Raw genomic sequence first — 12501 nt, 5'->3', positions numbered from 1 at the left:
CAATTTGTAAGCCCTTGATGGATGACGTGCAAGAATTCGTGTCATGACAATTTTTATACGGACACATTGATATATAACAATTCCATATTTTTGTAAACACACAAACTATTTTACTCATATGTGGAAACATGAAAAACTATATAAAATATATATATGAAAAATATATACTATTTAAAAAAACGTGTATGACAAGGTAGTCCATAATTTCACTCTTCAGGAATAACCCATTGTGTGCTAGGAAAATAGTAATTATTCCCTGAAGAAATTATGCATTGGCAAAAGACTAAGCATTTTGATAACCAAGTATATAAACATCACATGAGAGACGCTTGACAGTATGTTTCTTCTATTGTAAAACATAACACGTAGAGAAAATGGAAAGCAAGTAAATGTACATTTTAGTGAATACTTTGAATAAATACAGTAAAAGTGCCAATGTTCTCTGCCTTTCAATTCAAATGGTGAATAATTATTCACCATAGCTCTGTGGGAAAATCCATTGTACTGTTGTTCTTTAAATAATGAAAATATTTAGTTATTATTCACACTAAATTTTTGTTTGTTTGTTTTTGTTTTTTTCTTGTGTGTGAGGAAGATTGGCCCTGAGATAACATCTGTGCCAAACCTCCTCTGTTTTAGGTTGGATGCCACCACCCTGTGGCTTGACAAGCATTGCTAGGTCTGTGCCCAGGATTCAAACCTGAGAACTTGGGTCACCAAAGCAGAGCATGCAAATTCAACCACAACACCACCAGGCCAGCCTTAACTATGCTAAATTTTGACATACACAACTGAATCCATCATTTATTCTATAAAAATCAGTGTAGAGAAAATTTTGTTTTCTCTTCCCATAAAAGAAATTTTTTCTACCCTGACTCATTTAAGTGCCTACAAATTTTCTAAATGCAAATTTGATGCTATGATTTGTACTAAAATAGCTTTCTTTTTACTTCAGTAATACACACCAAATATGGGACACATAAACTAAAATTTGGTTATGGAATTCAAAACTAAAGCTGATGAGTACTAATTCTTTACCAAAAAGACATTTTAGGTACTAGAATATTCTGCTAAGGAGGCCACAAATTATTTCCAATGTGGTGGAACACTATTCTCTAAGGGATGGTTTTGAAATGCTGCCACCTGGAAATAAATTGATGAATTACATGTTAGTAAATCCCCTTCTGATTACCAGTCTTATGTTGATTATATTGCAAATATTTTCTCCCTAGATTTTTCTACTTTGATGATTTCATTAAAAAAACACGGTATAATATCCTAATGTGGTTCTTACCTGGTGCTGCAAAGTTACAAATTCCAGTATTTTACCAATAACCTTTTCCATCAGAAACCATCAAAATATCCTTATGAACAGTACACACTTTAACTTTCAATGTAACTTTGGGTTCTTCCCTAACTAAAAGCTAAATACTACATTTATCCTTGACAAGGAAATTTCACACTTTATTTCAAATTACCTCTAAAAAAATTGGCAGCAAACCCTGCTTTGTTCACAGTTCCATCAGAAACAAACTTCATCCACAAGGTATTGGAGGTAGATTTGATATCTTCAGGTTTATCATAACCACAGAAACGCCCTATCAAAGGGCTATTTTCACTGGTTCCATCTCGAACTTCCAGGTAGTCATAGGCACAGTTGTCATGTCTTTCAATCTGCAATTGTAAAAATATGTGAAGTTATAGCTCACTAATAGATAAAACAATTTCTATAGAAAAAATATTATGTATTCCCAGTGCCATAGTACTGACATGGTCATATAACAAATTATACCAAATGAGAGTATTTCTCATGAGTGTGCATGGTAATATCTACACTTCTACACTGCTCCTGAATAAAGGACATATTTTTCTGGTAGACACAGAAAGAGAGAAAAAAAATCTATGGAACACTGCATCCCCATGCATCAGGATCAAGAGAAGTTAACTGCCTCGTAAAAGAAAATAAAAAAAGTTGTAATTCTTTGGAAAATAGAGCTAAGACTAAAATATACAGACCTAAAATTATCATTAAAAATCTAGGCCAGATATTCTATAAGTAATGTGTAACTTGTTCTGAAACACAGTTATAAAAATTGTTCATAGTTCATCAACAAAACCATTATTTTATTCATAGATTATCACTAAAAATCTAGGCCAGATATGCTATAAGCAATGTATAACTTGTTATGAAACATAGTTATAAAAATTGTTCATAGTTCATCAACAAAAGCATTATTTTATTCATAGAGAAGCTGAATTCAAATTCTATCAACAAGTATTGCACTCTTTTAGGTTATTAATCTCTTTTTGAAGGAAAATATGATAATACAGGATTCCATTTTTTCCTAGTCTATGAAATTCATTACCTGTGGTTAGCATAGCTGTATGTAGAAAGATTACTATATTAAGAATCAGCACTGGCTATCCTTTCTCAATGTAACACGGCTTGTTTATATGAGTCCTTTTACCTCAACACACTCCTCTCAACCCATATAACCTGGAGGAACTTAATCTCTTTCCTTAAACAACTGAATGGAAATATTAGCTCAGGCTATTAGCCTATAAAACTTTATGAAGAACTGCATGTTCACAGACCTATGTTTTGACCCTGAACTTCTAAAAACAACAAACCAACATTTACAAATTGTTTTAAAAATTATGACAATTCTTAAATAAAATTCTTGCTTTTTATTTTTCCACAGAAAATGGGCACTAGCCCTGAAGTCTTAATAGAATCAACTACTTATTAGATATTTGAAGCTGGAAAGCATGACATCTAAAATTACTAAACCATGAAAAGTATCACATCTGGTCAACTATCGTTCAACATACAGTTCACTAACTTACAGAATTCTCCCTCACAAGACAAATATCAGGCAACACGGTCATTCCATGGAACTACAACCTAAATGCACAAAACTGCTGGTGTAGTTGCTTGAAGAATGTGTTTCCTGATTTGTTGATACACTAACAGTGACAGTCTTCAAATTAGGTAGCATAAGGACAAAGAGAAAAAATAGATTTTGAAGGACAGATTTGGTTAGAACTAAGCAGCACATTTGCTGCTTCCATTTTCCAAATCACAAATCAAGCTTCATTCATTCCTTTAATAAATATTCAGAGGCTAGTCTATGCTGGGCATGTTTCTCACTGCTTGTTATGCATCATCCAGCAAAAGAGCTAAGAGCCTGACCCTTCTGGAGCCTACATGCTACTGAAGGGGAGAGAGCAAAAGACAACAAAGAGGATAAATAATTACATCATAAAATATTAGAAAGTAACACATTCTATGGAAAAATGTAAAGTGAAACAAGATAAGAAGTATGAGCAGTAGGGGTCGGGGGAGTGAAGATTATGGTTTTAAATTATACTATCAGTAGGTGCTCACTGAGTTTGATTCACAAATCTAGATTTTTTCCTAAAAATGTACTCTCTTTGTGTGTAGAATTATGGAAAATGATGGGAAAATATTTAATATAAAGAATATCTCATTTTTAAGCACAATTTTAGGACTGTAGCTGTTTAAATAGAGAGATAGTGAGGGAGCGGTAGCAGTGCTACTGGTAACTTAGCCCAGGGATGACAAGGCCAACCTGACTAGCTATATAGATGCCCTTTTCTTTAAGTCTTTAATATACTCCCTTCGAAATCAGAGTTCTCTATAAATATGAGAACATTTCCAGATGGCAAAAGGCTCTTCTTTAGTCAACAGACATGTAAAATAATATCTAAAACGCTCAAGGTGTAGGGCTTGACAAAAGAATAAGTAACACTGAACTAGTGACAAAACTGTAGGGAAAATAACAAAAGGTGTCAGCAAGCTGTTCTACCCTCACCTGCTTAGAGCATCACAGAACGACCTGCTCCTGACTCATGAACCATATTGGAAGAGGGGGGAAAAGGAATGAGTTAGAAGAGGAAAAGAAACGAGGGCACACAATGAAGAAAGAAGCTGCTTGTAGTAGAAGGTCAATTAATAGAAATAAAATTACATTGCTTCATATTAGAAGCCATGAAAGAATAAAAATTAAGGTCAATTAAAAAGGGTTTTTAAATGAGTATTTTGAGGAGATTACTGTTTTTAAAAATTATAGTACTAACAAGAAAGAAAACAAGATAGACACTATTGAAAATGAAACAAAAAATTTCTATTTCTTCAGTGACTAAAAATAAATAGGATAATGATATCTCCCTGTAAATAAAACTCACTCTGTTCTTTTAAAAGACATACACCAGATCACTTTAAATCTTAATTTATAGTATATTCACTGGTCTCTTAGTAAAACTTGGATGTTTGAATATTTTATATGACACACAAAGTATAAATATTTCATAGGTAAAATGCATAAAAATAAACTTTAGGAATAATTTCTCCAGTAACTATATAAGAATTACATATTACTTACATATTGAATATCATGCACCCGATATTAGGGGCAACACAATAGAAGTCTACAATGTATTCTCACATAGTAAATGACACAGTTGTTGAATTGCTTAGAAAATAAAATGTGCCTCATATATATGAATTTATGATATTCAGAAACACATTATCCTTTCATAACAACAATTCTAGATATCTTATCAATGACCTCCATGATCCTTGTTTACATATTTTTCCAGTTTAATTGCATTAATCCTAATTGCAATGCCAGCATAAGCAATCTGCTCCATCGGTGTTAATTACAATTATACGTCTTCAACAACATCTACATAGGAGTAATGACAGCACAAATCAAAGTTTACGTTATTGTGTTTATGTCATTTGTGTAACATTTTCTCCAGCTATATCAATTAATCATACATCAGTTAGTATACAGAATGGATAGAAAGAAATATGGTTGAAACTAAAAAGTGGATCAAGTCCACCAGTCTTATGCCTGTAACCCTAAACTCCCTGAGGGACAGAACACCAAAGTCAATGATTTACAAAAACGAAAAAAGCAAGAGCAGTTTCTTTCTGAGTTAAATCATGAACATAGTTCATAGAGCTGGGACCTGAATGCAGTGTCATGCACAATTACAAGTACATATAATAAATACGTTTTGATAATGATGCTGACTTATTACAGACTTTAAGGTAATCAGAGCATAAACCACATATGAATGTGGCAAATTTATCGTAATGTAAACAGACCTAATATGTACATAGACAATATGATGAAAGTGATAGTAAGCACTGAATATTTTTTAGAAAACTGATGCTTAAATGATATTGGAAGTAGATCCAAATATTCAAAGGATGAAGAAGCACAAAGATTAGCCAGAAGAGATTAATATTACATTTCATTACTAAATGGGGGCTCACGCCTTTATTAGCGGGTTAGAGAGGAAGCATGGAAAAGTTAAGTGGTTTCTATTTAGCAAGAACTCAAATCAATTAAATGTAACCTAAAGTGGTCAGCCTCTCATCCTAAAACTACCAACCAGTGTAGAGCTTATGGTCAGTGCATGTAGGTGAACTCTCACCCCGAAAAAAGCCCAGCCCCAGAGGAAGGGACCAGGCTTAGGACCCATTCACACATCTTGCTTTCATTTTATAACTAAATTTCCAAATAAATATAACATTGTAAAAACATCTACTGCAGTTCCTCGTTATTTGTAAAAAGCTTTGAAAACTCTAGATTTCTAGATAATAGTTTCCATTAAAACTCTCCCATATTCCCTGCAAAATTAAAAACAGAATTATTATGGGATCCAACAATGCCACTTCTAGGTATATATCCAAAAAATTGAAAGCAGGCTCCCAAAGAGATATTTGTACATCCACGTTCACAGCAGCATTAGTCACAATAGCCAAAATATGGGTGCAATCCAAATGTCCATCAGGAGATGAATGGATAAACAAAATGTGCTATATATATACAATGGAACATTATTCAGCCTTAAAAAAGGAAGGCAGCCCTTTCATGTGCTACAACATGAATGAACCTTGAGCATATTACACGGAGTGAAATAAGCCAGTCACAAAAAAGACAAATACGTTATGATTCCACTTACAGGAGGTACCTAGAGTAGTCAAATTCATAGAGACAGAAAGAAGGGTTAGGGGACAAAAGGAAGTTGTTGTTTGTTAAGTATAGAGTTTCAGTTTTACAAGATGAAAAGAGTTCTAGAGATTCGTTGCACAACTATGTGAATGTACTTAACACTTAAGTGAACTGCACACTTAAAAACGGCTAAGACGGTAAATTTTATGTTATGTCTACTTTACCATAATAATAACAAAAACCTCTCCCATGACTCTGAGAATGTAGTTTCAAAATATAATTAATGCAATCAACTGCATAAATGATTAAACATTTTGAGATAATATAATTTAAAAGCGTATACACTCAGAACAATGCTGAAGTCATCAATTTGTGCTTTGGGGGAAAATGTTAAAGAAAAGCACGACTAATAAAACAATGTAAATTAGCACTTATCATTAAAAATAAATTGATTTTAATAATGGGAAAAATCTAGTGAAGTCTAAGAAATAATGTTATCAACAAAAGAAATTTTGAATAAAAAAGAGAAAAGCTAACTATGCAGAGCATTAAAATTTACTATCATTTTTAATATCTTATTTAATATTATTTTACTATTACTATTTAATGTTTAATTAATATTAATACATAGATAATTGCAGCTCAAAAAAGGAGGATGAAAACCAAGTATGTTCAACCATGTGAAAATCAAAATCATGAGTCTAGGTTAGGTCTATTTTTATGTGACGCAAGGTTTTTAAATTCCTCCACTTGAGAAGCCAGCCAGGTGGCATAGTGGTTGAGTTCACACACTCCACTTCAGTGGCTTGGGGTTCACGAGTTCAGATCCCAGGCTCAGACCTGCACACCACTCATTGGGCCAGGCTGTGGCAGCAGCCCACATACAAAGTAGAGGAAGACTGGCACAGATGTTAGCTCAGGGACAATCTTCCTCACCAAAAAAAAAATTAAAAATAATTCTGCCACTTGATTTTTTCCCTTCATGACACAATTATTTTCAACTCATTCACATATTTAATAAATATTTATTGAAAGCCTACTATAGTCAGATAATATAGACTTGACCATGTAAAATTTGGTGAATAAAACAGACATGTCCCTGACTGATTGACATATGTTGATTAAACAATACAAATAGACGAATATACAAACGAAGACAATTATGAAAGGAAAGAATTGAATGCTATGAGAGAAAACTGATGCCTTTCTTTGCTATCAGGACCTGGGCGAAAGAGTGCACGAGCCGTGGAATTGCTTTCAATCACAGTGCTACCAATCATGAATTGTGTGACCTTGGGCAAATTTATTTAAACTAAGAAGTGTAAACCTTTCAGAGAAGAATTATAACCTAAATCATAATTCTGAAGAGCAACTTAATTCTCTTTTGTAGTCATTAACCAATATATATTCTTAGCCAAATATCCAAAAACAGTACATGGCAAGCATAAAGACGTTAGCTAGTTAAGATCTCCTAGTCTTGGCTTCTTAGTTCATTCACAAAGTCTAGTCTACTTAACTTAAACTAATATAAAATATTTACAGTAATTAAAGGATTACTTTTGTCAGGCAATCCACAAAGTACCAAGATAAAAACTTTTGTACATGGTTTAGAATGTTGCAGTTTGCAGTAACAATGGGTAAGACAATTAAACATCTATGATTTTATACTTCACCAGGGAAGGATAACCAAACCAGAGTGTGTAGAAATGTTGACAAGTACCTCAAACTTAATCCCATTTAAATTAATGTATGTGGGGATTTCAGCGTAAACATAAGTAAGCTCTGGATTTATTTCACTTCTTTTCTGCTTTATTGGCATTTCTTTGAAGTTGTTACTATAAACATTTCCAGTTCCCCCAACTTTTTTTCTTCTGTATTTCTGCATCCTGAAAGTGCTAAGGTGAAATATAGGTTTTCTTTACAAAAAATGCTGCTGCTGAATAGAAGACAAGCTCTCCAAAATGATTCTAGACATGATCTACATACATGAACAAACTCATTTCAGTATTCGTCTTAAGAAGCAATGCACCAGTTACTGCTACAGAAGAAAAAGCTTCCCAAATGGTATGATTACAGAAGGATCAGGACTCTATGACCCTCCAAATAGTGTCTTTCCTGCTCAAAGATACCTGCAATTCATTAACAAAGGCGCTTGTCCACATTTTCTTTCTGCTCTTACGTTGAAATCTATGTAGCATTAGGAAAGCTAAAGTCATGACATAAATTCACAGAAAGGTAAAAATAATGGTCAGCTAGTAAGTTCTTTATACTAGTAGATTTCGATAGAATGAAGGACAAGTCTATCTTAAGGACACTTTTATCTGAAAAGGGAGAGAGTAATATAGAGAATAAAAAGTTACAAGAAACCATTTTTGAAAAAAGGCAAAGACTGATATCAATGAATAAAAGCTGTTTTGTCAGACAAAACCACAAAACATTGAGAATTGCTGAGGACTTTTTAAATTATACATTTTCAATATAAAATGTATAAGCTGCATATTGAAAATATATTATGTGAACAAAAAAAAGTTATATAAACAGATAACTCAGTAAATGAAACAAACCACCTAATGACCACTAGAACAAATTAAAAAATATATACAGCCGATTCTTGGTATCCTCAGTCATTATGTTCTATAAAGTCACTGAAAACACTGAATTAACGAATACTGATTCATTGCTCCTGAGGGAATACAGGATTAGGTTCCTGTGAGCTTCTGGTCACGAAATTTTTGTCAACCAATCAATACATAATCTTCTTTAATGTGTGTTTCCATTTAAAGACACTATAATATATTTTGTCAATTTATTAACACTGAGCTCATGGCCAACAGCACTATAAACCACGCCTGAATGATGCTTATCTAACACATATTTTCTCCATAAGGCACACCACAGCTGGGAATGTGCATGTCAGATGAAATATACTGCTGTGCTGTACATGTCTGTGAATGACCCAGAAAGCAACTTGAGTATTGATATGGGGGTTGAAAATAAATTTTCCCAAGTAGACAATACAGAGTCTGCAAATAATAAAGATTACCGTACCTGGGTTTTAACGCTGGTTTAGCACTCACTTGTGTGATACTAGGTTAATGGCATAAGTTCAATTCCCTTATCTAGAAGTGTTAGATGGTGTATTAGGAGACCTCTAAATTCCCTGTCACTTGTGAATTTCTTGGAACCCCAGATCCCTAGTCTAAATTTAGCCATACCGCATCGAGGTCCTACATAATCTCAACCTTTCTTTCCTATCCAGGCTTGTTTCCCTCTTCATGGAAACTTACATACCTTTGATAAAGAAAGGATATATTAATTTCCACCCACCAATCATCATGTACACACACACTTACTTACATTTAACTCATCCATCCATTCATCCCTCCCATTATCAAATATTAAGCATGCATCTAGTGGTACTGGAGATACAGTAATCAACAAGACAGGTAAGATCTCTACCCTTTAGAGATCATATTTGATGAGAGAGACAGAGAATAATCATGTAAACAAACAGATCCATGACAAAAATTCCAGTAGTCATAAGTGAAATGAACTAAAATAAAACAGAATAATGGTTTATAGACAATTGCACGTAAGAAAATATTTTAAATAGAGTTACCAGGCAAGGACTTTTTAAGGAGGTGATGATTAAGCAGACATTTGAAAAAAATAGGAGAGGAAGAAAAGCAAAGCTCTAGAGGTAGAGGAATATCCATGGCAAATGCTGTGATGTGGGAGTAAAATTGGCGTTTTTGAGGAAGAAACAGAAGACCAGAGGGGTTGGCACAGAGAGTGAAAGGAGCTTGGGACCAAATCGTAGGTTGCCTTGGTCCATGATAACTGAGTCTGGATTTATTTTAGGTGTGATGGAAAACCCCTGAAAGAATGTATGCAGAGTGGTGTCATGATCTAACTTACATTGTAAGAGTACCATTCTAGCCGTTTGGTGGAGATGGGGATATGTTGGGTAAAAGGAGAGACTGGAGGTTCTCACCAAGTTCCAAGCGAAGGGGCAGTAGTGGAGCAGAGTCATGGCCAGAAAGTAGGTATAAAGTGGCCATGTATGGGGTATATTTTGAAGAGAAAGCAAGTGGAATATGCTGACAGATTGGCCTTGGGACTTAAGAGAAAAAGCGGAATTAGGGATATGCTTGAGTAAACAGTGACACACGCAAATAGTAAGAACTGAAATAGGGAAGGCTGAAGAAGAGTGGGTTAGTGAGTAAGAGAAGACAATTAAGGTTTGGTTTTACCTATTGAAAGATGAGAGTCCTATTTGACATTCAACTATGTCCAGTGTATAAATGAAGGAGGAAGAAAGATAAGGAAATAAAGCAAAATGAAGAAAGGACAGGAACTAGAGATAATAAATAAAATGTACTGTCAGCCAAACTATGACATGACTTCGCCCCAATCCCAAAGCTTAGTAATAATGTATTTATTCACTCGGTCAATAAGTATTTATTAAGTGACGACACTGTGTTAGGCAAGGTTCTAAATGCCTGTGATGTAAATCTTTCCTATTTGTCCTTACGCTAACCTATTTTTTGAAGTATAGCACTGTTACTATATTGATATGACAAGAAAAAAATTCTGCATCTCAGAAATTGTATCCCAGTTTTTAGATGCATGGAATGAATGCATTCTCTGACATCACGTCTGCAATAGGAGAATTTCATAAAACATCGAATTATACATCGAAAGACAGTTCATCTCTTAATTTTGGCAATATCACAAAACACAAGTAATGTGGTTATTAGGCAGATAATTTTCCAATGAACCAGTTGTTTTGGTCTAAACAGTGGATGAATCCCACCCAATTTTAGCTTACTGCTAACAATAAAGCAGTCTATTTGAATCATGTTTGCAATCTTATTGATCCATTAAAATAAGAAAATTCAAATGTGAATCAAATTGCAGAACCACGGTTTTCAAAGCTGCAAAGTGTTTAGGAGCATAAACACCATGATCACGTCAGAAAAGATAAATTTTTCATGATAAAAAGAAATATGTCTTGGAAATTAAATGGGATGTGCGAAAGGGTAGAGATAAGTACTAAAAAATATATTACACAGATTGCACGTGGGGGTGTGAGATTCTCTGGATTATGAGTAATGCCTGGGTAATCCTAGTGCTCTTCATGTGGGGATAGAGACACCACCACGGTCACCGCACTTAGTGACTTCCTGGACCAACTGCCACCATCTTATCACTTCTTCCCACTTCGCTTTGGGCTCTCAACTAGACTAGTTCTTTGACTTAAACATACTCTGGAGTTCCTGAAAAATGCCCCCATCCCTAACTCAGCCCCTCCAACCGCACAAAAATGACTCATTAGCCAGCTTGATAGTTTGGAACCCTGACTTTGCTTCAGAATTCTGTCTGGCCTTTGCTTTATTCTGCCCTCATCTAATAACGCACTGTTGGTGCCAATCTCCTCCCTGACAAATATTTTTCCGAAAGTCAAAAGCTCCTAAGAACACTTAAATCCCTATTTCTGATATAAACAATCTTCTGTGTAACGGTAAAAAGGTGAAAAATGGATTTTCCCCACTAACAACAACAAAAAGATGGTCTACCTTTTAGCCTCTTAGTTTAGACGAGAAATAAAAATTCTATTATTTAATGGACCCTTCACGCAGTCTTGTGAAACAAGTCTGTGCATTTGTCAAAAGAAACTATTGTCAGTACTTCAAACACTCTAATTCAAATAGTGCAGATAATGTAAACTCACTTTAATCTTCTTGAAAATGTCTGCAACAAGAGGAAAGAAAAACAAAACTCTTTTGCTCTTGATGTTACATTTTATAGGCAACCCTGTGCTTCTTTGCTGATTAAAAAGCTGATTCTCTGGTTCTTTGCTTATTTAATGAGGATCCTCTTAAATGTCACTGTCATTTATGGAGGATGTGCTCTGAAAAGGTTGCCTAAAAGACTTTACCTCAAAGGCCTGAAAGGTCAATCCGACATAGTAGTCTTCTGACACTGTTATTTTCCAAACACACTCCTTCATTGGTCTGTAGTCATCAGGATAATTAGGAGACTGAATCTGTCCTTCATTTTTACGTATCTCCCCTCCGCAGATTGCTGAAGAAAGCAAAAATAAACAGATAAACCTAGTTATGCCATTTCATTTTCCGTTTCTTCTAAGATAACATTTCAGTTCAGCGCCTGTAGCTGAGAACATAAAGACCAGGTTATAAAAATCAAAGTTGGCTGGTTGTACTGCTGTAAATATTCAGACGGTAAAAAAGCCTAGTCACTTTAACTATAAATATTAGATAATCAGCACAGGAATATATGATTTTTTATCACTGTTAATTCACATCTTTATTTTTTTTAAAGCTTTTTTTTTTAACTTTTAAAAACCTTTCAAGATTTTTGACAATTTATTCTATGTGAGTGTGTTCTGTGATTTCCTAAACTGCATCTTTCGGTCTTTTGACCTCAGGTGAAATAGCTGAGTGGTGGAGAGGCTTCAGAGAACTCTCTGGGCCTCTGGCAGTGGGCT

At 34.3% G+C, this 12501-nt stretch overlaps 1 protein-coding gene across 4 annotated transcripts in view; it reads right to left on the bottom strand.

Moving 5' to 3' along the window:
- Nucleotides 1-12501, bottom strand: part of TLL1 (tolloid like 1) — a 192197-nt gene that overhangs the window by 40577 nt on the left and 139119 nt on the right. For all 4 annotated transcript variants that reach the window (XM_014851443.3, XM_044767001.2, XM_070505031.1 and 1 more), the window contains 2 exons: nucleotides 11932-12077; nucleotides 1479-1674 (listed from right to left, as the gene is read on the bottom strand). In XM_014851443.3, the coding sequence (XP_014706929.2) occupies nucleotides 1479-1674; nucleotides 11932-12077 (342 nt within the window). The remainder of the gene's footprint in view (nucleotides 1-1478; nucleotides 1675-11931; nucleotides 12078-12501) is intronic.

The sequence above is a fragment of the Equus asinus genome, chromosome 3 (genome assembly GCF_041296235.1).
Source record: "Equus asinus isolate D_3611 breed Donkey chromosome 3, EquAss-T2T_v2, whole genome shotgun sequence".
NCBI lineage: Eukaryota > Metazoa > Chordata > Mammalia > Perissodactyla > Equidae > Equus > Equus asinus.
This window is presented reverse-complemented; position numbering and strand designations above follow the sequence as displayed.